The sequence below is a fragment of the Arvicanthis niloticus genome, chromosome 6, assembly GCF_011762505.2.
Source record: "Arvicanthis niloticus isolate mArvNil1 chromosome 6, mArvNil1.pat.X, whole genome shotgun sequence".
Lineage (NCBI taxonomy): Eukaryota > Metazoa > Chordata > Mammalia > Rodentia > Muridae > Arvicanthis > Arvicanthis niloticus.
Genome location: NC_047663.1, coordinates 2598645 through 2624367, shown reverse-complemented (window position 1 = coordinate 2624367; position 25723 = coordinate 2598645). Strand labels below are relative to the sequence as shown.

The 25723-nt window shown below is 48.5% G+C and overlaps 1 protein-coding gene across 3 annotated transcripts in view; it reads left to right on the top strand.

Moving 5' to 3' along the window:
- The window catches only part of Rptor (regulatory associated protein of MTOR complex 1), a 297297-nt gene that overhangs the window by 202220 nt on the left and 69354 nt on the right, over positions 1 to 25723 (top strand). For all 3 annotated transcript variants that reach the window (XM_034505602.2, XM_034505601.2, XM_034505604.2), the window contains 4 exons: positions 5340 to 5415; positions 11607 to 11708; positions 14559 to 14642; positions 16116 to 16226. In XM_034505602.2, coding sequence (XP_034361493.1) covers positions 5340 to 5415; positions 11607 to 11708; positions 14559 to 14642; positions 16116 to 16226 — 373 coding nt within the window. The remainder of the gene's footprint in view (positions 1 to 5339; positions 5416 to 11606; positions 11709 to 14558; positions 14643 to 16115; positions 16227 to 25723) is intronic.

Genomic DNA, 25723 nt, shown 5'->3' with positions numbered 1-25723 from the left:
CACCAATGCTGACTCTTGAAGGAGGGAGGGAGAAAGAGATGGGAGCTACAGTCACCTCTGTAACTCCATAGCTATACCTGAGGGCCACGCCACTGCAGAGTCGAGCTTCTTGCTAGGTCTTGGCTGGGACTCACCTCTGAAGGATGACTTGTGGGTTCCTGGTTCTGCCATCTCCCACCCCAAGTGATGCAACTTCATAGTGCTCAGGGCTTCTGCTCCCTCATAAATAGATGGCTGCACACACATCCCTGGGGATCTCACAGGAAAGGTAGACAGAAAAGAGCCTTTAGAATAAATAATTTAAAATCTGGTTATTATATCCTTGGGTGGTGATGGAGTGGCTGCATTTCTAGTGGGGGAGGGGACAAAGCCTAACAAGAACAGAGGCTGAAGCACAACAATGTGCTTGTGCACTCTGCCTAGGGAGGGAGGGAGGCGATGATGAAATACTCAGAGCCCAGTTCCTGTTTAATTTTTGATGCAAAGCCATCAGGGACTCGTTCTCCTTCACTCTCAATTTCAGGGGTCCTGAAACCCTGCATTTCTTTGCGGTAATAACCTGTGCTTTTTGCTCTGATTGATCAATGCAGATGGAGCCCACGCTAGCTCGGAAGGCTTTCCTCCAGCCTACTGCCTGGGCGGTTGCCATCCTAAACCAGTTTCCTGAAAACCCAGGCTCTTCCTGGTGGTGACTCAACCAGCAGCTTAGAAAGTCCCCCACTCCTTGCAGATTAGGGAGGAAGTCCCAAGTTCAGATCAGCTGGACTCATCTTGTACCCTCCAGCCTGCCTCCCCCCATCACCTCCGTCCAGCCACTGTCCTTCAGTCTACAGACCTTCCCTGTGGGAACCAATGCAGACACCTCCTTACTCTTCCCAATCTCTGTTCCTCCCCTGTGACACAGAGACCTGATGCGCCCTGGTGCCATACAGAGAGATGGTGTACCTTGTGCCGCAAACCGACACATAGCACAGCTGTTATCACTGTGTTTTATAAACTGCTTTTCCACTTGTCCATAGCTGAGAATCCCAAATTAAGACTGCAAGATTGGTTGAATTTTAGCTGAGAAAATGCAGCCAGCATTTAATCAACTGCTGTTTGTGCTCATCAGAGGACAGTTGTTCTGCTAAGGACGAGGTGATTATATAATTTTACAGTTTGATGAGAAATGCTGAGGTCATCTGGTCGGGCCCAGAGAGGGTGCCCAGGTTGCCCAGTGTGCTCTGCCTCGTGGAAGTGCCTCTGTCCATCCCCCTCGGGCAGGACTGAAGTGCCTGTGTTCTGGGAGCCGTCTTAGAGCTTCCGTTTAGAGCATGTCTGCCAGCGGCCTTGAACGTCCCAACCGTGTCTTCTTTTCTTTGGTGTCTTGAACAGGCTGCTGCTTCTCTGTGTCCCTCACAGCTACTCTCTACTGTCCCTTCCCTAAGCCACAGCCTCTTTGTCGGCTTGCTCTTCTCATCAGTGTCTACCAAGCCTTTCACACTAGTGAAAAACCCTGGAGCCAACTGTCTGATGAAGGAACTGTGTGGTGGGTTCAGTTTTTCTAGACGTGGGACCTAGGTAGGGTCACAGCCCAGCAGAGGCTGTCACACCAAACAGGGTCAGATGTGTGTGGGTTAGAATGTGTTTGTCTCAAGATTACAGTGGCACGGCAGCATGTCAGCTGAGCCGAAAGCACACGGATATGTGCACTTTCTCTCTGCTTAGGTCCAAAAGTGCTCATGCTGGGCTCCAGCTGGTGGAGTCGGCCAGCTGCCGGATACACTTCCCACTTCCCATCCCCAATTCCCCTAATTTCTACCCTTCTAACTCCTGAAATTTAAACTTTTCATTTGATTAAATTCAAGGCATCTTTATAGAGTTTAATTGCAATAATTGACTTTGCTTCTGTCCCAACAAAGAGTAGATGTCTCCCCTGATGCTGCCAAGAACCCGCTTGCCTGCGGTCGGGCGTTTATTGAGCATCTGGGAGCTATTTATTGCCCAGAGTTGGAGCCACTTTTGATTATCTCCTGATTGCCTCTTAATCCTGTCAGCAGGGCAGGGCTGCATGCGAGTGTGATCTGTGGACAGTGGGGCAGGGGCAGGGGCAGGGGCAGGGGCAGGGAGATGTCAGCAGGGCAGGGCTGCATGCGAGTGTGGTCTGTGGACAGCGGGGCAGGGGCAGGGAGATGTCAGCAGGGCAGGGCTGCATGCGAGTGTGGTCTGTGGACAGCGGGGCAGGGGCAGGGAGATGTCAGCAGGGCAGGGCTGCATGCGAGTGTGGTCTGTGGACAGCGGGGCAGGGGCAGGGAGATGTCAGCAGGGCAGGGCTGCATGCGAGTGTGGTCTGTGGACAGCGGGGCAGGGGCAGGGAGATGTCAGCAGGGCAGGGCTGCATGCGAGTGTGGTCTGTGGACAGTGGGGCAGGGACAGGGAGATGGGGTGCAGAAGAAGTAACTTTTCTCATCTTAAATCTATCCTGAAGTTTAATGTTTCCATTTTTATCTTGGTCCTTTATTGAGACATACAGAAAATGTGCCCGTTACCTTCCAGCCCAAAGTCTCATTAGTCTAAATAGAAAGAACAAGAATCTTTGCATTTCCCAGGAAATTGCCAGGGAGTAGATTGCTATTCCAAAACCAAAATTGGCCTAAGATGAGAGAAATCAACACCCATGTGACTGTGCCCATGTGCACAAAGCTTCAGCTTGGAATTCATGACAAGTGCTGTACCCTTCTGACTGTCCCTCACCCTGTCTACAGCTCAGCCAAGGCCTTTTCCTTGCCTCATGATCCCCCGGGGACCCCACAGGGAGTATATTACCACTTTTTACTTCATGGATAGTAAGGCTGGTTCCTGGAGAGACAAGGGCCACATAGAGCCATAGCCCTAGACCTGCTGAGTGCCATGTTAAAGACCAGCATTGGGGGAACCCAGAGCAGGCTGGCCCATGTTGTTGCAGGGACCACCAGGCTTTGTTCCCTTCCACTGGTGGAACAAAACAGGAGCCTTGGAGTGATGATGACTCCTGCAAAGGCAAGTGGGATGGAATGGGTCTGTTAGTGTGGCTCTTGTAGCCACAGTGGGGCCAGGAGGAGTATAGAAGAGAGAGGGTCTAGGATTCAGGGGGGCTGTCTAGTAATGACTGTGGAGATGCTTGGGACTCCAGAAACTGGCTGGAAAGTTTGGGTGTATTTCAGACATGGCTACTGGTCCAGTGATGAACCAGAGCCACCAAGAAAGATAAAAATCTGTTTTAAGTGGCACTTGAGGGCATCATTGAGGGAGAATGAAGAGAACTATGCTCCGATGTACACACACACACACAGGGAAGACAGAGAGAAGCATGGTAACCCTGGGTGCTAGAAGTAGAGGACCAGGGTGAGCTTCTTTTGGTCTGAGAGAACAGTTAGAAGAGATAGCATCTTCTGTGCCACACACAACAAGGCATTGTGACAGGGAAGCCATATTCCAAAGTTGCTTATGTAGCCACTCTGGGCTGCTTATACAATGTAGGCTGTGGTGCTTGGAAGTATGGCCATTTATACCAGGGAATGATTAAATTAAGGGACTCCTGGGGCTCCACTGTGGCCGCCTTTTAATGTGACTGCCATAAGTTGAAGATACTCTCAGCTGACCCCTGGCCTGGCTAGGCTGCCCTGAAGTCCCACCCCAGATCAGGCCATCCTGAGATCCTTGGGCTCCTGCTCCCCCTACCGTGATCATAAGATGTACAGGATCTGAGTTGTCATCCCTAGTCAGGACATGCTTGGCTCCCTTGTGCACCCTACTCAGGCCTCCAGCCACTATCCCTCTCCATTTCCACATGGCCAGCTGTTGCAGTAAGATGGAAAAACCCCAAACTGTGAGGCAAATAAATCCCTCTCCCCCCAAAATGCTTTTTGTCAGGTGTTTGCTCATAGGATAACAAAAAGGCTGCAGTGGCTCAGTAAAGAGGGAAGAACAGCAGGTTAGGTCTGTGCAAGCCACAGGCTACTCAACCAGAGGGACAGTCTGCCTGCACGTTAGGTAGGCCAGCTCTGGATCATCTCCGCGATGCTTCATGGGAACCAGGGTGAGCCTGAAGCTCTGCACAGAGGGACTGGAGTATCTGGTCCTCACACCCAGTTAGTCTGAACTGGGGACTGTGGTACAATACTTACTACAGGATCTTCCTGTGTGACCAAGGGCTAGCACTTCTCTGAGCACCATAGAGAGACAAGTGTATAGTGACCAAGTAACTCAGGGACAGCAATGCCACCATGCCAGTGAGTTTCACCCTCATGGAAACCATGTTGCTGGTCTTTCCTCTAAGTTTGAAAATACTTCAAAGTTAAAAACTCTAAGAAATCAATAAAATTATACTTAATACATACCCAAGTCAAGATCAAACCCTGCTTTTAAACTCTTTAGCCTGTGTAGCCCAGCACCACTGTCCTCCCCACCACCACCCACCCACCAGATCCTTCAGAAGAAGCCTGGGGGGGTGGGGCCTCTGGCAAAGAGCCTTATGTAAGTGTAGCCAGTCTGCTCCCAGACACCGAGTCCCCGTGTCCCCCATTATGTAAGAGGAAGCGTTTATGAAGCTGCATAAATCATCCCTGAGCTTCAGGGTTGCAGAGGAGTAGTCCGAGGACTGGCTTGAAGTAGAGCAGGGAGTGGGCGTTCACCTGGTGGGGTCGCAGACAGGGCTGTCTGCTGAGCACAAATGTGTGGTCAAGGATGTATCAGCCCACTGTCAGAGTGCTGAGTGATACCTGGGGCCATGAGAGACTATCTGCCTGTCCTCTTTTAGCTCAGTACCACCAACACAGCTTTAGCCTCTTGGACACAGGCCAGGTCCTAGCCATGCAGGCAAGAGGATGCTAGGGCCTGACCCACAAGGTGTAGAGCATATTGACAGCACCTGACCTTCTGGGATAGCAGGTCCACAGCCAGGGCACCACCCTAGCCCTGCTGAGCTGACAGGGATGTTTCCAACAAAGTGCCTTGTTCTGCCCAGGCCAACCCAGCAGCCACCACAGGAACCCTAGATACTTGGAGTAATCCGGTTGTATGTTAGGGAGTGTCATGATGGAGTGAGGAACCACTGGAGAGGAACGAGGAGTTTGTCATCCTTTTTGTTCTGAGAGAAGTGTGTCACACTGGGCAGGTGGAGTGAGCCACAGCATCTACCACGTCTACCTCTCTCCAGACTGCCTGGATGAGTCTGCCAGCCGGTCAGCTCTGGAGACCCCTAACACAGCCCTTCCCAGCCGAAGGGTGTTTGTTCCCATTGGTGCTGAGGCTCATTCTATGAAGGCCTCGGGCCAAGGCTGCTTAACTAATAATGTGGGTGCCCTCTGTTCTCTCCCCAGGCAGGCCTGGGACCTTGCTGTGGACATTTGCCTCTCTCAGCTGCCAACCATCATCGAAGAGGGTACTGCCTTCAGGGTGAGTCCCCACTTCAAGGAGACCCCTCCCTGGGGGACCCTGTTCCTTCATTGTAGACACCTGGTCTTCGTGTAGCACCCAGAATTCTGGGTGTTAGGGACTTAGTTCACCTACCTGGAAAAAAAGATACAGCTAACAAGAGTTTTCAAGGTCAGGTCAGCCTGGGGCATGTTAGGTTCTGAGGTGGTTAGCCTTAAAGGCTGTCTGCCCTCAGAAGCCAGCCCGTCTCCTCTCCAACTTACCTTAGCCTCAGATCATACAACTGGAAGCTGAGCAGCTGCACAGACTATAGCTGCTTCTACTTGTGGCGTGTACAAGTGGGTGGCCCTTCCCAGAGCCTTCCTAGCAGCCTCTGAGAACTCCCTTGGTTTTTCCCTTTGGGGAGTTTTTACACCAGGTCTGACTGAGTCCCTGCCCCTGACCTCAAGAGTGTAGCTCCCAGCACCGTTCATAAAGCTGAGATGACATAGGCCTAGTGTGGGGCTGGGGTTGGACTGTAACAGCCTGCTTTCCTTGTTTAAAGGGGATTCTGGGGAAACCTAACTTACGGGACTATGTGATGGCTAACTGAATGAGTGTTTCCAAAATGCTTAGACAGAAGTTACACGTGGTTAGGGAAGAAGTTAGTGACACAAATGACAGGCCCTCATTTGTTCTTGTACAAGTCACTGGCTGCCCAGAGAACACTGGCCACTGACAAGTGATCCAGAAGCAGAAAACCTATATCCTGGGGGAACTTTGTTCTCAGCTGAGGCGTCGTCTTCTGTCTATGTGGCCATTCATTGTCTGTCAGCATCATGCTGCAAGAATTGAGCCTGAGCTGGGTGCACACTGGCACACTGCACGCTTGGTGTGCATGGGCTATGCCAGCTCCCCAGGAGTGCCCAGAGGTTAAAATGATGGGGCAAAAGGCTTTTAAAGAAGATCTCTTGGTCCCTTTTGTCAATATTGTTCTAGTCTTTGTTGCTTATTTGGGTAGAAGGAGATAACATTTTCCTACACAGACATTGACGCCTAGAGCAAGGTTGGAAGGACTCTAGAGCCAGCAGCCATTCTCCCCCACTGAGTCCCTGAGTTCTGCTGTTACTTTGCACACAGGGTCCCCTGTACCCACAGCCTCTGTGTGTGTGTGTGTGTGTGTGTGTGTGTGTGTGTGTGTGTGTGTGTGTGTATCTGTCTGTCTGTGTATGTATGTGTGTGTCTTTCTCTTTTCATCTCGCTGTGTTTCTGTGTGTGTTTATGTATGTATATATCTCTTTCTCCCTCTCACTCACTCTGTGTGTGTGTGTGTGTGTGTGTGTATGCGCATGTGTGTCTATGTTTCTGTCTTTGTGTGTCTATGTTTCTGTCTGTATATCTGTGTGTTGTCTGGTTTTTTGGGGTTTTTTGGTGGTGGTTGTGGTTTTGGTTTGGTTTGGTTTGGTTTTTATCTTGTTTTTCCCTGGTGCGTGTAGCATCCACTGCTTAGCTTCCAAACAAAAAGCCTGTGTTCCTGCCTTCCCTAAACTTCTTAATGCTGGACCGAGTTTCCTTAAGAGCCAGAGACCTCCATAGAGGATGACACTTAGGTGCCATGCAAACCAGATTAGTCCTAGGGGTTTGTGCTCTCACAGGCGGGACAGGGCCTCTCGGTGCAGATGAATGTCTGGAAAAAATCTCATTAAGACTTTAATCTTGTAGGTCTGGAGAGATGGCTCAACAGTTAAGAGCACTGACTGTTCTTCCAGAGGTCCTGAGTTCAATTCCCAGCAACCACATGGTGGCTAACAGACATCTATTATATGATCTGATGCCCTCTTCTGGCGTGCAGGCTTACATGCAGATAGAGCACTCATATACATAAGTAAAGTAGTATGTATAGTAAAATTTTAAAAAGAAGAGTTTCATCTTGTTAGGTGATGATAGTAGGCCTTTAATCCCAGGCAGATCTCTTATTCAAGACCAGCTTGGTCTACACAGAGAAACCCTGTCTCTAAACACCTCCTCCACTCCCCACAAAAAAGACTTGAGTGTTGTTGTCTTCAGATCCTGGCTTCCCTCTGCTTAGGAGATGAGAACTCAGCTCCCAGGATGACGCACTGTGTTGTGCTCCTATCAGTGTGAGCACTTGGGTTCCCATGCCAGATGTCTTTGCCAAGACTCTCACTGCGTCATCTCTGACCTCATGAAATCAGTATGCTGCGTTAAGGGAACATTGAGGTGTAGGGGCAACTGATCGGGCCATGCTGTAGCTTTTCTAGTCGATCTTTCCACTTGCTCTGAATGTATAGAATACATGTAGAGAGTCATAAGCCTCATCAACGTATGGCGTGGTAAGTCTTCACCACTCTAACACACTCTCAGACCAGCCCACAAACCAAGCCTCGCCTTCCCTCTGCAACCTTTGCCTATCTGCTGCCATGCAGACAGCGAACCCTGAGGAGGACCACAGAATGTGCTCTTTGTGTCTGACTGCTTCCATCCAACAGTATGCTTTTGATATGGCCTGTAAGACCTTTCCACAGAAGAAAGAGTCATGGTGTCTGCAGACTCCAGAATGTCTTCCAGTGCCATGACCAGTGTGGGTTTTGATTGTCTGTTTGAGATCCTCACAATGAGTGCTGCCTGGCCCAGAAACTGTGCAGTTTGAGGCAAAGGGCAAGTCAGTCATCCTGATCTGTCTAAAGTGCTGCTTTTATGAGATTCTGTCCATTCTTACTGTATTATATTAAGTAGTCACCTTCACTTCTGGAATCTGGGAAGTCCTCTCCTATACTGTCCTCTGGCCTCAGTGACAACGTCCCTGGGAGCACAGTGTTGTTTGCTGAGGTGCTGGTAGGACAGTGCCAACTCGCATGTGTGTTTAGTAGATGCTACTAGATGGATGTCTACATTGTCTTTGGTTTGTAGCCCTCATGCTGCGCAGGACATGCAAGAGTGATGTGTTCCCAGTGCTAGCAGAGTGTGGTTTCGTGTCTTCTGGAGGTCTATCTTTTATACATCTTTCTGCTGAGCTGGTGTGGATCTGTTGATGTTCTTTGTTTCACTATGAATATCTTACTCTACAGACTACATTTTCATGTTTTACATTTTTTTCTTGTTGAGCAAATTCCTACTTGGTAAAGTTTTTCTAATGATTAGGGCCTTTACTGCCTTGTCCAAAGCCATCTTGACTCACGTGATGTGAGCATCCCCAGATGCCGTTGTCTTCCCTTCCAGAGCTTCGTGTTGCTCTGCTCTCAGAGTTCTGCCAGCCGTCCAAGACCCCTGTATAGGAGGTGTTTGCTATCTATGTGGTGTCTGCTCTGAGTGTCATCATACTAGACCTGGTGACTGTCTGTGTGAGCTGCTTCCAGCTTCTCTACTCCTGTCAGGCGCTTTGTCCAGGCACTGGGTTCATAGTTTTGTTTCTGGGCATTTACAGATGTTGCTGAAGCTGCTACTCTGTCTTCCAGCTGTGTTCTTTTCCAAGATTGCCCCGTTACCGCTGACCTTTTGTGTTTGCATATGTATGCTATGCTCACTTGTTCATTTCTTCAGAGAACCTTCTTGCATGGACTGAGCTAGGGGAGAGTTATATACTGAGTTGGGGAATGCGGACTTCTGTATAATACTGAATCTTATTGTTGTTGGAGCCACACAGCTGAATTTTGGCTGGGTTTTGTTTTATTTGTATGTGTATTGTTTGCAAGTAATTTTGTATGTCAGCGTGACTAAATAATATACATATTAATCTTCAGAATTAACAGAAGTAAAAAGTTCTACCTAGGAAGGAATTAGAACCCCATTCAACTTGGTGTTTATCAAGGTAGGAAGAGGGGCCAGGAGGAATGTCCCAGACATCAGGCAGCCTGGGACAGCAGCTGAGATAGAGATTCCTCTGCAGGCTCTGTATCTGTACAAGGGATGATGTAAACACCCCTGACCACGGAGATCACTGTCTCCTCACTGAGCAGACTCAAGTGGCAAGCCCCCCAAACCCCAGCTCAGGTTACCTGGCCCAGCAAAGGGAGAGCAGAGGAGAACAAAGGCCAGCACAGTACTGTATCCACGGTGTAAACCTGGCTGGATCAGCCACTGCCATGGAGCAGGACTCTGCCCCTCCTGACTGACTCTCTCACTTTGGCGCTTTGCTCATGGGGCCCATTTAAACCTACAGCAGCATGTCCCTGTGCAATCTGTCATGGAAGACCGGACGAGTGGCTACAGCTACATGCCATTCCTCAGTTCTTCCTGGTTGTTCCCTTCTGGTCTGCTGACAAGGTACCTGAGAGGCTTGACCCAGTCGCCAGCTCTGAGTGCTCATATGGCCGCCTATGCAGTCTTCATGCTGTGTGGTTGAACCAGTGTTTTCCCTTGGCTTTAGCCCCACAGCTAGCAAAGATGTGCTTCTCTTCTCTGGTCAGGATTAGGTGAAGGAGTTGGGAGTTTGTTTGTAGAAAGGGTCTCACTGTGCAACCCTGGCTGGCCTAGAGCTCACTGTGTAACCCAGGCTGACATCTCCTGCCTTTGTCTCCTCAATGCTGGGATGACAAAGTACATGCCACCACATGTGGCTAGGTCAGGAATTACTGTCTCTGCTTGGAATGGTCGCTCCACAGTGGACACCATGAAAACCCATGGTCAGAAGCTGACTAGAGAGTGTGTGATTCTCATTTACAGGCAAGCACTGGGATGCTGTGGGTTGGAGGAAAGGGGGCACTGAATGAGATTTGAAAATGAGAAAAGCACTTAGGGAGCTCCACTCCAGGTCATGGCTGCCCTGCGTATGACCTCCGTCGTCTGAGCTGATGGCACAGAGCCCTGCGTCCTTCAAAGCGGCACGTGAACTTCATGACCCTCATGTCACTGGGCCTGTACTGCGGGACCCGGGCTCTGATGGGTTCTTAGGAAAGGTGTGCTACAGGTTGGAGGCACAGCTATTTCCCCTAACTACCAGGCTCACAGGCACACCTCTAATGGATACTGCCGTCTCCCCCAGGGAAAAGAGAAAGCCCTCCACCCCCAAAAATGTGCATGGGAACAAGACCCTGCTGTATTTTGAACTGTTTGGCCCATGGAAGGCAGCTCTGTGGGGCTCTGAGTGTGATGCATAGAATGGGAAATTTCACAGGCTTCTAGCCTCTTGCTTCCCAGCCTCTTCCAATCCAGTTGTCTCCCTTCCTACCCAAGCCACCCTTCCTGTGGGTGGTAACTCTAGCATGGGAACAGAAGGATCTTGGCAACTCCCTCCCAGCCTGGCCCGTGTCCTCTGGGACTGACTTGATTAGCCTCCATGCTGACCAACCCAGAGGCCCCAGCTCTACTCCATGGTTATGTGCTGGAGTGTTGGTGCTCACTCTGTACTGCCTCTGCCCTCACCCATGTAAGCTATCCCTCACGGGTCCTTGGAAATTAAAGCACAGTGTGACTACAGGCCTGACCTCAGCTCTTCTTCCCTTTCCTCTCTATCCATTCCCATCACAGTTCCTTCACAGGTCTGTGTCATGCTCCCCTCCAGCTAACTCAGCTGCACAGGGGGCTTCCAAAGCCCCATATCCATATGACCTTGCCTTATCTTCAAGACTATTCCCTTCACTGTCTTCTTGGTAGGTCCCACCTGTCTCCTTGACCTCTAATAGTTAGGGTCAGTCCTGGGTCCCTTCTCTAGAGCTCAACTTTAGGAAAAAAAAAAAACAACAACAACAGGCTAAATATGGTGCATACCTGTGATCTCAGCTCTCAGGAAGCTGAGGAAGGAAGATGATGAACTGAAGGCTGGTGTGGGTAGACATGGAAACTCTGTCTCTCAAAAGAATACTCATAGTAATGGTGAAGAAGTGGTTCTGGAGACATGGCTCAGGGCTTAAAATGGCCTGGTGTTCCTGCAAGTAGTGTGTGCTGCTCCACAGAGGACTGGAGTCCAGTTCCCAGTGCTCACCTCAGGTGGCTCACAACCACCTCTGACTGGAGCTCAGGAACCAGTGACCCTCACAGCTACCAGCACTCACCCTCCCAGGTTTCCTCTTGTCACACCCTCCCTGACGGTTGAACAGGAACATCCAAGTGCTCAGGCCACAAATTCAGACTTCCCGTCTCTGGTCCAGGCTGTTGACAGAGCCTGTATGACCCGTACCCTCCAGCTCCATCCATTGTCGTCACTGCCTTGTCAGGATGGAGGGATGAGGTAAAGAAAGCTGCCTCCCTAACCAGCTCTTTTGCTTTTCCCACAGCACAGCCCATTCTTTGCTGAGCAGCTGACGGCTTTCCAGGTGTGGCTCACAATGGGTGTGGAAAACAGGAGTCCCCCAGAGCAACTGCCCATTGTCCTCCAGGTCAGTTGCTTCCCACAGGCCTGAGGCACCTGTTCCTCAGGAGATGGGGCTGTGCTTCACATGAATGGTGCATTGATGCTGTACATCTGATCTGAAGTCAGTAGATGCTTGCTTACTCCCAGTGACCTTCCCTTGGCAAAACCATTGAATTCCCTTTTTTCTCTCCCAATTAAATATAGATTGGGATAGATCACCACTCCTCCCCCACCCCCCCATACGTTAGGAACTGATGAAATGCCACTGCCGATGAACCTTGCTATGGTGCAGAGTCTTGGCACCACCACCTCCTTCTGTTTGGAAGGGCATGAGATGTACATTTGTCCTGTGAAGAAAGGGTGAGGCCACCAAGCAGATCCTAACTAGGCCATAACATTCCATCTCCTGACCAATACTGGAACAGCACAGACAGACCAGGTGCCATCGTCAGCACTCCTTGCTGTGGTCCTCATAAGAAACAGTACCGACTGTGTGTATCAGTAATTCATGTTCTGGTTCTGGGGGACCCATTTACTGCCTGCTGAGTTTTGGTTACTAAAATGGCATAGGACAGGGATATGAATAGTGGATTTGTCATTGCAGCTAGGTAGACAAGTCATAAAGGTTGTGTCTTATTAAATGTGTATTTGTGGAAATAGCTGATGAAGTAGGTTGTGACTAAGAAAAGACCTTTTACTCTGGGACCATTGACTAGATCTGGCACCTAGAATTGGTAACTTACCGTAAAAGCCAGAAAATACTATTTATCAAGTTTTGGGGCAGTTGAGCTCAGGCAGAAGTTGTGAAGTCATGAGGAGGTACCAACTTGGAAGGTTAGGAAGCCATCCTACATCTCTGAAGGAGTAGAGGGCAGGCTCCCCTCCCAATGAGAGGGGCAGAACTTGTCAAGAGCCAGCAATAGGGCCATCACTCTCCAAAGCACTGATCAAGTTACTTTCATCTATACAATGGGCCATGGGTCTGATTTCCACCTGGCTAAGGACACTGGCCTTGCTTCCTTCAAAGAAGGCCTTGTGCTTGCTCACTAGGGCTGCTAATCACATTGTGGTAGACAGCCATCCATCTTCACTGTGCCAAATGCTCAGAATGACTGCAGCTCAAAAGTCTCTTTCCATAGAACACAGTGCCCTCCCCGCCACCCACAGTCTGTCCCATGGGACAGCCAGCCTCACAGTCTCAGGAGGTGATTCACCTATCCCAGATCTTGGGTTTCTCCCTGTCTAAAGCCCTGGGAATCCCAGCCTGCCAGCCAGCCAGCCATCCAAAAAAAAAGAGAGAGAGAGAGAGAGAGGCAAGAAGGAAGAATACATGTAACATAGAGTTAACAATAGCCTGCTCCTCCTGAAGTGGGAACTTTGTAGAATGGCCTTGGGTCAAATGGGAGGTAATGCTATTGTTACATCTTTTCTGACATTGGGAAATAATCCTCACTGTTCCTCTTGCATGTGCCTGTTAGTTTTAAGACAGTCCTGGAACTACAAGAGGAGCTCGAAACTGTAACCAGAGGTTTCCACAGCAAAGCAAAAGTAACAACAGTAGGACAGAGCCTAGGCAGGGGAGGTCCCTACAGGAGTCCAGTAAATGGCAGCAACACTTGGGGCACCTCTGGGTCACCTGGGTCACCACACAGCTCTCTCTCCAACCTGCCTGTTATTGCAGCAGCACATCAGAGTAGTGCTGGTCCTCCCCACAGCATTGCTCCAGGGCCGGGCATGGTAATCGAGTTCTTTGGGGTCTGGCAATAGTCCTTTTGTAAATGGCTTTTATTGACTTTATTTTTCATGTTCCATTTACAACCCACAGTCTCTCAGGGAAAGAGAAGACCTCTAGAGCCAGCCTGATGCTAAACGTGGAGTGATAGCTGGGAACAAACATGAGCCATCTTCCGTGTGGTCTTTCAGACAAACGGAAGCAGCAGGTCCTCTCGCAGGCCAAGTCCAGTCTGACTCAAGGGGCAAGCCCTAATGAACAAACCTGGGGTAGACAAAAGACAGGACAGGAGCTAGGGAGTGCCTCACTCAGTTTGTTACCTTCCTAGCTTTGTCCTGAAAACCTTTATTGTTGCCAAAGCCTGGGCCAGCTTTGTTAGAGAAGGAGAAAAGATCTTAATACAGACTGCAGTGGACCACAGTGAATTCCTTCCATCCAGTAACAGGCGTTAGCTGACAGCTTGTAGCCACAGTAAGAGGTTCCTTCAGGCCCTGTTGAGTTGTAGCCTTGTACTGAGCATTGATAAATCAGAGATGGTGGATACTTTGGCCAGTCACATCCAGCAAGTGTTGTGGGTGGTGCTTTTTGTTAAATGGGCGGGGTGGTCGAGCCAACGGCTAGTTCTTAATTATAGATGTTACAACCTATAATTTTACTTCTCTGATTTATTCCCATGAGAAGACAATTGTGAAAAGATGTACAGATTAGGGCATTTGTCACAGAGTTGTCTGTGACATCTAGCATTATGGGAACTATTTAAACAAACCAGGCACATTTCTACAGAGGATACACTGTGCTTCCACTGGGAGGGGAAGAGTCGTCACTGTGTATAATCTCACTGAAAAGGGGAGTGGAGATGCACCGTGCTGCACAGAGTGCAGAGCTGCAGTGAGAGTCCTGCTGAGCACAGTGCAGGCTCATACTGGTTTTTGGTGCAGGTGCCATAGTTTGCTCGGGTGATGAAGTATATTTTCAGCCTGTCTAAAGCAAGAATTGTACAGGCAGAAGCCCAGCTACAAAAAAAAGCCATTGAGTTGTATTGTCAGACCCCCTACAGAGCCACCAGCTCACACTGGAGCTTTCTTAGAGGGTGGCCATCAGGTGTCATTCGGTTGTGGCTCAGTATCTTTCTCACTTTTCCAGGTGCTGCTAAGCCAGGTGCACCGGCTGAGAGCATTGGACCTGCTGGGACGATTTTTGGACTTGGGCCCTTGGGCGGTGAGCTTGGTGAGTGTCTTCTGCCTCACCTGGGGGAGGGAAGCCGAGATTGGACTCAGTGATACAGTCTGAACTCTGAAGCAGAAGCAGCCATAGTCATGCCAGCCAGGGGCGTCCTCCCTCCCTGCTGCTCTGGGGCTTTTGTCGTTGTTAGTCCCCTCTAGTTTAGACTTCTCGAAGGTCAGGAGCCATGGCAGCTGACCGTGCCTTCCATGGCCTTTTCCTCCCCGAAGTCTGCACCTCACAGCGTCCACACTGATTTAGGTACAGGTCTGAACTGTTCTTCTGAGTCCTCTTTTTACAGAACAGAAGTAGAGCCAAGCAGTGATCCATGTTTCCAACAAATATGTCATCAGGAAATCAGAGAGGGGCTCGGGAGCCTGCAGACCAAAGAACTTTAGAGCCTTCCACCGCCTGCATTGTACAGAGCTTATTTTTGGCTTTGTTTGCGAGTAAAGGTTTTAAATGGGGGCTAAAAAGATGACTTACACCAACCGAAGGGCACACATGGGCTGGCCATGGCCCCTGCTCCATGTGTAGCAGAGGACTGCCTTGTCTGGCCTCAGTGAGAAAGGATGCACTTGATCCTGTAGAAACTTGATCCCCCAGGGAAAGGAGATCCTAGCGGAGTGAGGTGGGAGTAGGTGGGTAGGTAGGGGAGCATCCTCTCAGAAACAGAGGGGAGAGGGGAAAGGGGAAAGAACTCCTGGAGGGGGAACCAAGAAGAGGGATTTATTTATATTTGGAATGTAAATAAATTTATTAAGAGGGGCGGAGGGAGGTGGCCCAGTGGGCAGAGTGCTTGTGTACAAGCATAAGGACCTGAGTTCAGGTCCACAGAACCCATGTAAATACTAGTACAGTGGCAGTGTCTGCAAGTCCAGCACTGGAGGAGGCAGAGGCAGGTGGATGTATCCTAAAAATCACTGACAGCCAATCTAGTGCCGTCAGCAAGCTCCAGGGTTAGCTCAAGACCATCAGAAACAAGGAGAGGAGGTTGGCTTCCTCTGCACACAGGAGCATTCCAAAATACAGGTATGTTCATACATACCTAGTTATAAACAATTATATAATGAAGTTTAAAACAATACTGTTGGAACAATTAGAAATCTATTTCATAGTATAGACAGTAGCTATCCACTGTATGTGACACACAGTGACATGACCTGCATAGGGTCTGTGCAGAGTGCTATGGGCTGAGCAGGCTAGCACTCAATCATGTTCTTAATAATTAGATATTGTCAACAAAGAGTGATCGTTTGCAGGCTAGCATTAAAGGAAGAGGGCGAAAAACCTAAAAATAAGAAGAATGACATTGAAGGAGGGAAAAGAGAAGTTTAAAATTGGACAGAAGAATCCAACAAGGTTCCTCCAGCTTGGCCCTGCAGAGGAAAGGCCAGTGATGCTGGAGACTTGAGGAGTGATCTAAGCCAGCAGCAGTAGAGAGGGGCCTCATACCTGTGCTGACTCTTTTACCTCCAGGCCCTGTCCGTGGGCATCTTCCCCTATGTACTGAAGCTGCTTCAGAGCTCAGCCAGAGAGCTGCGGCCGCTCCTTGTCTTCATCTGGGCCAAAATCCTCGCTGTGGACAGTGTGAGTAACCTCCTTCACCCCCTCGGTGGGAAGCCACACTCTGCCTGTGGGCCCTGAGCTGCTTCCCAGCCCTTGTCTCTTACAGAGTTGAGAAAACTCTCCCCCAGCATCAACTTCTGGTGACCAAACCAGCCCTAGTCTCTGCCAGCTGCCAGATGACCACTCTGTCTTCTGTGTGTCCCCTGACTCTGTGTGGCACCTGCACTCTGACTGTACCCTGATCATTCTTAAGGCTGTTGTCTGTGCTCCTGACAATGGCAGCAAGTGGCTCTGAGCTCAGCTTGCCCTCTCCCATAGCTGTGTCCTGCCATACCCTTCCTTCCCTGTCCCGAAGCTTAGCCTTCCACCTGCCATGTCTTTACCCATCCTGCCTGTGGCCCTGGAGGGCCTTAATGGCCCTTCTTTACAGGTGACTTCCCAGCCCCAGCACTTTCCAGTTGTCACATCTTCTGGCCCTGCAGCCATTTTTCTCCCCCACAAAGATAGGTGGTACCTATACACAGAGCTTTGTGCTAAGCTCTATAAGTGGCAAAGAGGTTAGCTGTCCCTATCTTTGACCTCAGCTGCCAACTAGGGCACACAGGCACAGACAGCTTTAAAAAAAAGTCATTGTGGGGCCAGAGTCACACCTTACAGGAGTCACTGGCCATGAGTATGACAAAATGAATAGTCAGGCCAGTGGGGCAGTGTGTGTACCTTGACAGCAAGGATGGGTCAGGACTGTGACAAAGGGCTAGAGGCTGACGCTTCAAGCAGGCAAGGGACAGTAGAAAGATCCAGAGTTCTGGGAAGAAGGCAGAGGATAAAGCCTTTGGCTGTTTGTAGCAAGCTGTGGAGCAGAAAACCCTAAGAAATAAACTCTGGTTCTGAAATGGCTGATGGGAGGAGGTGAAGGGGAAGAAGCTCTCCCTGAATGAGAGGAGTTGAGGTGGGTGCAGGGCATGGGCCATGAGAAGAGCCTATTCTCAATTCCACCAGCAGCCAGGAGAGGCAGCATCTCAATCAAACCCCTCTGGTCCACCTGAGGACGAAGCTGCAGCACAAGAGGGGCTCAGGATTTGACCCAGCTAGTTGTCATAGCCTGTGAGATCCTTGGGTACAAAAGTGGACAGCAGATGCAGGGTACCCAGGCAGATGTGTTGGCATCAAAGATGAACTTTGTGGATGACAGGGAAGGCCCCCGTAATTTCAGATGTATTCCACATGGGGTTGGAACCAGCTTGTCGGGCACTGTGGGCAGTAGATGGAGCTGCCTCGTGGTCAGGCTGCTCACAGAGCCGGCAGGAGAGGAGGGAAGCGAAGAGAGCAGCCTTGGCCTCAGCACCTTCGCTTCTGGGCTTGCTTTGAGACAGTCGAGAATTTAGGGGAAACAACTCTTTCAAAGGGTCACATATTAGAGATCCTGCATATCAGATATTTATAATTTGTAACAGTAGCAAAATTACAGTTATAAAGTGGCAGCAAACATATTGTATGGCTGGGCTCACAGCAGCATGAGGGAGGCGGAGAGCCACTGATGTAGACATAGTTGTATGGCTGGGCTCACAGCAGCATGAGGGAGGCGGAGAGCCACTGATGTAGACATAGTTGTATGGCTGGGCTCACAGCAGCATGAGGGAGGCGGAGAGCCACTGATGTAGACATAGTTGTATGGCTGGGCTCACAGCAGCATGAGGGAGGCTGAGAGCCACTGATGTAGAAGTCTGTTCATGTCGGCGTGCGTGTGTGTGCATGCGTGCGCACACAAATGTACAGCATTGCACAGGGATTGTGTAGGAAGAATCCATCCAACAGCAAAATTGTAAACACTAGGACCATGACCTGGAAAGCTCTTTTGTGAGTTTCAGAGCAATAGGGTCCCTCAGAGACAGCTTGCTTACCTGTGTCATTGAAATATGTTCTTGATAAACTAGAAGCTTGCTTTTGGGGATCACAGGGCTCATACATTTTGATCATTTCTGTGTTGCCCTTATTCAAATACACAGAAAGGCCATCTTACATTAACAAAAGGCTTTTCTGAGGCGCTCATTTTTGAATGGCTTTTCTTCTAACGTATTATCTTCATCCTCTATATCAGCATGTTCAGAATTGGCAACATTTCTTGATATCTGGCCACAAAGCCACATGGAAAGGCTCCTGGGAGTCTGTCAAGGAGCAAAGCCAGGGCAAAGGTGCAGAGGCAGAAGTGGTCACAGAGTGTGAGTGTGGGAGTGTGTCTGTGAGTGTGGGAGACGAGCTTCAGAGAGCACGGGTCTGTGGGTGTGGGAGACAAGCTTCAGGTCTGTGGCTTAGACTCTGAGTGTGGCGTGGAGCTTGGCCCCTTCTAGCTACTTGTGTTTGCTGGTGCTGCATGAACACATGTGAGTGATAGTTATCATGGTTATCAATTTGAGGTTTGTTTTTTATTTGTTTGTTCATTTGGCTTGGTTTCAGTATTTTTGTGCCTAAAGATAGATATACCTGCATTTGAAATCTTGGAGGAGTTGGCTGTGGAAGCAGGTGGTATTTCCTAACAGTGCTTCACTGTGGTTAAAGCTGGCCACTGTGTTCCAGTGGGTGGAGAAAGGCACTTTAACTCCTCTCCATTTGGCCCAGGGCTGCACTCAGCTGTGAGCACAGATGCTGCAGTGCTCTGAGCAGACAGCCATGCTTCACATTTGCAGCATGCTGAAGTCTGCATGTGCGACACTTCCAGTGTTCTTGTAACTGCCTACAGGCACTGGGACCAGCCTATGAGTTAATTTCCTAACCAGCTTGTTACAGCTGTTTACTTAACAGCAGTCGTCTTGCTGAGGACCATTCTGGAATGTTTCTGGTTGACATGAAGCCTTATTTCCTCATCTTTCCTTCTTTAAAAGACTTTGGACATAATTCTCAGAGAAAAAAGTTTCATGTAGGTATAAGTGGCCTCTCCTCCCCTCCTCACGTCTGCCCTTGCCTTCTCTAGCTGCCTCACTGCTGAGTGGCACATGCACCCTACCAAGCTCACAGTGCCCAGCTGATTCCAATTTTTGCCACTGTGAGGGTCCGAAGCACTTAGTACTCTACAGATGAAGTGATCTGTGGTCTGTTGGTACATAACAGTCTGCAGATGAGATGCCCTAGCACCTATGCTAGGACACCTAGCACTCTGCAGATGTGGTACCCTGTGGGATAGATAGCCTGCCGTCCAGTGCTCTGTGATTGTTGTGCAGCAGCCACCCAGTTCTCTGGCAGGCTCTGGAGGCCTGAGAAGAATGGTGCCTACTCAGGCTAAACTCTGCCCGAAGCTCATCAGAATCCATCTCCCAGGTATCTGAGGAACACACTGTGTGCCACTCTCCTATAGGGTCTTGGAGGACCCAAGCAAAGGACAGGAGTCAGCCAGTCCTTAAGGTGGGTTTAGACCTGAAGAGATGGCTGCTCTTTCAAAGGACCCAAGTTTTCAGTTCCCAGCACCCATGACCAATAATTCACAGCCACCTGTAACTACAGCTCCAAGGGTCAGACACCCTCTTCTGGCCTCCAGCACTCATATGGCAATCATGCGTGTCCACAGAGACACACATAATAAAATCTTATGAAAGAAGCATGGACAGAAGAGAAGCAGAAGATCTCGGGAAGAACAATATAAAGAATGATGTTCCCTTTGACTGAGGGGCATTGCATATTACAGGGACACTCACCTGAGACAGCTGCCTCAAGACAGGGAGAGCCTCCTCAGAGCCCCCTTGTTCTGAATCCCAGAGTCACTTCCTATGCCTCATTATTGTACCTTTAACATTGTTGTTATATGACCAGGCACATGATAAACCAAGAAACACGACCTATAATGAGAAGAAAAGGGATCTGTGGAAAGCTATTCAAAGCTGTTGCAGATGTCAGGTTTGGCAGGAGCTAATGATGAGGCCATGGAGGGTGCTGCTTACTGTCTTGTTGACATGGCTTATTCAGCCTGCTTTCTTATAGAACCCAGGACCACCAGCCTAGGGATAACACCACCCACAATGGGTTGTGCCTTCCCCTGTCTGTCACTAAGAAAATGCTCTACAGGCTTGCCTACAGACTGATCTTATGGAAGCATTTTTTAAAACTAAGGTTTCCTCCTCTCGTATAACTTTAGCTTGTGTCAAGTTGACATAAAAGTAGCCAGCACAACAGCCCACTGTACTATGTCTATGTGTAAGCACAACTGTTACACATAGACATAGTACAGTGGAAGGAAGGAAGGAAACAAGCAGGGAGGGAGGGAGGGAGGGGGAGGGACAGAAGGAGGAAGGGAGGGAGGGAGGGAGGATGGGCAAGCATCCAGGGAAGGTGAAGTAGCTGTGAGCTGTGCTCCAGCAGTAACTGAGGTGTGTACAGCCAAACAACAGTTACAGGGAGAGACATGCACGACTACATGGCTAAATTTGGTTATCAGTTTAAAAGGATTAAGTATTACATAGAGCCAGGGGTGGTGACAGTTGTTAATCCAGCACCTGGAAGGCCGAGGCAGATGGATCTCTGTCTGCAGACCTAGTTCCAGGATAGCCAGGGCCTCTCAAACAACAAAAGAAACACCCAGGGCAGTAGTGAGGCGCAGCCATGGCTGGACCTTCAAAGATGTTTCTAGAAAGGATGACCTGAGGGTGAAAGACCTGCCCTCACGTAGGCTACAGTGTGCTTTGGGGAGGGATACCAGACCAAAGAAAAGGGGGAGGAGAAAGCCAGCTGGGCTTTCTTTCCTTTGTTCCAAACAGCACAGCCTCCCACCAAGATGGAATGCCCAGCCAGCCAGATACCCATCCTCCCTCAGGCTGCTTCCTATCAAAGCAATCCAAACAGTGGCCAGTGCAGGAGGGTAGTTACGTTAGGTAAACAGTAACTAATGCAGGAGGGTAGTTAGATTAGGTGAACAGTAACTAATGCAGGAGGGTAGTAGGTTAGGTGAAGAGTAAGGAGACACTGCAGTGCCTTCAAAAAATATTTTTTTCAGTAAAAAGACACAAGCAGGTTGAAAGTAACAGCTATAAAAAGCTGTACCATGCTGCCATAGAGCTAAAGAAGCTGCTGGGCAGTGTCGTCATCGGTGTTGTATGGTAAAGAAAGTCCTCAAATGCCATGTGAGGGCCCATGGAGAGAACAGACGTGTTAGGAATGTAGCCCTAACACAGCCAGGGCTACAGGAGAGATTGAGTATTGCCGTGATAATAAACAGAGTATGTCGTGAGATGGAGAGAGGATGTAACGCTGTCTGCAGGCTGAATGCCCTACCCATGTAATGTCTGCAGGCTGGATGCCCTACCGGGGCGGGCGTCCTTCCCATGTAATAGGCCACCGCCCAGGCTAAACATGCACCATAGCCAGTTAGAGGCATTGACTCACAGTGTGCCCTACAGCTGCAGTGGGGTGGCACTCTAAGCCAGCGTGCATGTTTGTTCATGTGAGTATGTGTACATACATGCAGAGGCCAAATGTCAACATGAGGTGGTTTTTTTCTTTTTTCTTTTTTTTCAGTTACTGTCATTTCTCACTAAACCTAAAACTCACCGTACTGGCTGGCCAGCAAGGCCTCAGGATCACCCAGCCTCTGTCCCTCCTCATATGCCTCGCTGTATGCTAGGACAGCACATGCACAGCCATGCCCAGACACTTGTGTGGGTGCTGGGATCCGATCTCAGGTCCTCATGCTTGTGTACTCACAAGCACCTGACTAAGCAAGCCATTTCTCCAGCCCCTAAGTAAACATGAAAGTGGAAAATATGTAAGATAAACATGTAATATATATCACTATAATTATTCATAAATAACACGACATTATAGTTATCAACCTTTGTATAAGCTTTTCAAAGAGGAAGTTGGTTTTGGGGGTTTTTTTTTTTTTAGTTTTTTTTTTTTTTTTTTTTGGTTTGGTTTGGGTTGGGTTGGTTTTTTTGTTTGTTTGTTTGTTTGTTTTTCTGGGTCTCACTACGGTAGACCTAGTTGGTCAGGGACTCCCTGCATGGACCAGGCTGGCCTCCAAAAGAAGAAATCTTAAATTTTTCTTTTCTATCAAATAAAAACTGAATAGTGTTTGGAACACAGCGAGGTGGGGCAGAGGGTCCCTACCTGTGCATGTTAGGATCCTGGCCTCAGCTTCTACCTGGGAAGTAGTGAAAGAAGAACACGGGAGATGGGAAGACTGAAGGCAGAAGAGGAGGCAGGACAGTGAGAAAATGGCCAGCCTGTGGAGTCTGCACCCCAGCTGGCTAAACACACTAGTAAGTGAGTAACCATCACCCAGACTGGAAAGGAAACAGAGAGAAGGTTCTGGAACCTGGACCAGCAGGTGATACCACTGATGTTTTTTAAAGGATGGGAGGTAAATATTGTGAATGACCTTGACAGACAGGCATGTTCCTCACTGACACTGACTTGTTAAAGAGGAAACAGATGAGTTCAGAAGCTCTGTATCAAAGAACATCACAAGTCCAGATGGTTTCCATGGAGAATTCTTCTGAGCATTAAGGAGGAGGCATATGGGTAGCAGTGCACCCTTTCTCTGTTGCTTCACGAGATAAGTAACACTCCAGTACCAAAACAAAAACCAGAAAAACACAACCTAAAACCCTCACGAATACACACACAGATCCGAAGTAGGAAATTTCACTAAGACACCAGCGTGAGGTTGGGACAGAGCTCGGCTGCTGCAGTGAAAGCATGAGGACATGAATCTGACCCCCAGCATCCACATGAAAGCTGAGTGCACCCTTAGTGTCAGCACTGATGGGCTCAGGCAGGTAGATCCCAGGAACTCTCTGTCCAACCAATCCAGCCAGACACTGAGCTCCAGGATCAGTGAGAGACCAAAATCAGAAAACAGGCGAAGTGACCAAGGAAGACACCTGATGTCAGCCTTTATAACCATAACAAATTACAGTTGTGAAGTATCAATGAAAACAATCGAATGGAAGTGTATTAAAGTGTCACAGCATCAGGAAGGCTGAGAACCACCGCTGCTCTAGAATCAACAAGGAAGAGTGGCTCAGTGGGGGATCCGCTACATGAAGCTGGGTGTGGGCGTGTCTGGGGCTTGTCTTGAGGACAATACTTGTTGGGGACAGCACTGCTCACTGCAGTAACCTTCTCGGGCCTTGGGTCCTGTACAGTGTAAGAATGAGCCTGCATACATGCATTCTCTCTCTGCTCCTAATGGTGACGTGATTGGCCGCTTCAGTTCCTGCTTGACCTCCCCACAATGATAGATTGCACCCTGAAATTGTAAGCCAAACAAATCCTTTCCCTTACATTGCTTTGCCAGGATGTTTAATCATGGCATCAAAAATGAAACTAAGACAACAATTAAAAGTAAATGTACTGATATATTAACAAAAGAAGAAAAAGTCATATAATCTGAATACTTAGAGACAACTTTCAGCTGGTTCCCAGCACCTACGTCAGGTGGCTCACCGGCTCCTAGAGGATGTGACATCCTCTCTGGCCTCCAAGGACACAAACATACATATACACATAAATAAAAAAAATTTACCCAGGCAGTGATGGTGCACACCTTTGATCCCAGCACTCAGGAAGTTGAGGCAGGCAGACATCTGTGTTTGAGGCCAGCCTGGCTTACAGACTGAGTTCAAGACAGCCAGCATCACACAGAGAAATCCTGTTTGAAACACAAAAAATGAAATAGATAATGATAAAAGAGAAAAGAATAAAACCTAGTAATGGAGGGGAGACTTCTTGGCTCTGGCAAACCCCACCTGCAAGAACTTTACAGCCACCATGGCCAGTCGTAACAAGATGACTGCTGACCTCAGGAGTGGGTCCACGGTTCCTACTCTTACTACTTGCCTTTATTGTAGCATTGGAAATTCTTAATAGCACAAAGAGAGAAGAAAAATGACTCTGGGTTGTCTTTGTGTTCAATCGCCATGTGATAATCTGGTTGAATCTTTTTTTTTTTTTTTTTTTTTTTTTTTTTTTTTTTTTTTTTTTTAAGCCTCTGCAGAACTTTTTTTTTTTCAAGACAGGGTTTCTCTGTGTAGCCCTGGCTGTCCTGGAACTCACACTGTAGACCAGGTTGGCCTCGAACTCAGAAATCCACCTGCCTCTGCCTCCCAAGTGCTGGGATTAAAGGTGTGTGCCACCACTGCCCAGCTCTGCAGAACTTTTAAGAATATTACTAAGTTTGTTGATTATAAGATCAGTCAGAAAAATCAATTTATGTCTTAATATTAGTCAACAATTAGTTGAAATTAAAGATGTCACAATTTCATAAACCATATAAAATTACAGAAAATTCTGATAAAAGATAATAAAGGATCTACATATTGAACACTACAAATCCCAGGGAATTAGGAGAAACCTAAATCAACAGAAAATAGTCCATGTCCAAGACTCTGACTCCAAATTCATATGGAAATGCACAGAAGACCCATAATGATCAAAACAATTTTGAAATAGAACACAGCTTCTATATTTCTATAAACACCTCAAGTTCAAGACTTGGCTGTAAATTCATAGTCCTAAGAAGCTGACATGACCTCCTCAAAGACAGAATAAAGCAAGCACACCTGCATGACATCCATGAGCTGAAAAGTGAACCATATTTTAAAATTAACATCAGATGGACCCTAGACCAACTGTAAAAGTCAATACTATAAAATTTCTTAATGCATAAGAGGAAACTGGCAGCCAGTGAAGCTAAGGGTTTTTTCGTGCAAAACCACAAAGAAACTTAATGAATGGTCTTTATCAAGATGAAAGTGTCTTCTCTCTACAGACAACATTAACATGGACAGGCCATAGCTAAGAAAAATAGTTTCAAGTCATGTATCCGCATGGTACAAAACCCTTTCAAAATTTCAAGACGCATATTTAAGGTGAGAGGATAGCCAGCAGGCATCAGTTCCTTATCATATCCCCTAACCCTAACCCTAAAGCCAGTGCTCAAATTCCATCCAGCCTCTCCATTCTGAGTTCTCGATTGTCACACAGACTTGTATTGTGACATCTACTGTAGCTCTTTTGGAAGCCGAGGGCTGGCATTGAGACTGTCCTCAGTCTCTCGGGGACTGGGGTCACAGGAGCAGGCTACCATACCAAGCTCTGTTCTAACAGTTTGAAGCTGGAAGTAGTCCAAATAGACATTAAGAGGTGAACACGTCAGCTTATCCATACATGCTAATCAGAGGTGTGAACATGTCAGCTTATCCATACATGCTAATCAGAGGTGAACACGTCAGCTTATCCATACATGCTAATCAGAGGTGTGAACATGTCAGCTTACCTATACATGCTAATCAGCAGCTTAAAAACAAAAACAGTGCCATCTGAAAGGCGCCAGTAATGAGCTGTGTACTGTGTGGCTCCATGTGTTTAAAACTGCAGAAGGTATGAGCTTGTCTGTAGTCAGCACAGGCAGATCAGCTACTTGGGGCAGGGTTTACAAAGGACACGAACATGCAAGGGGTTACATTCAGCCTCGATGGTGGTGATGGTCTCACAGTACATGTGTGCCTGGGTTTTGGGTTCTGAGCTGTAAG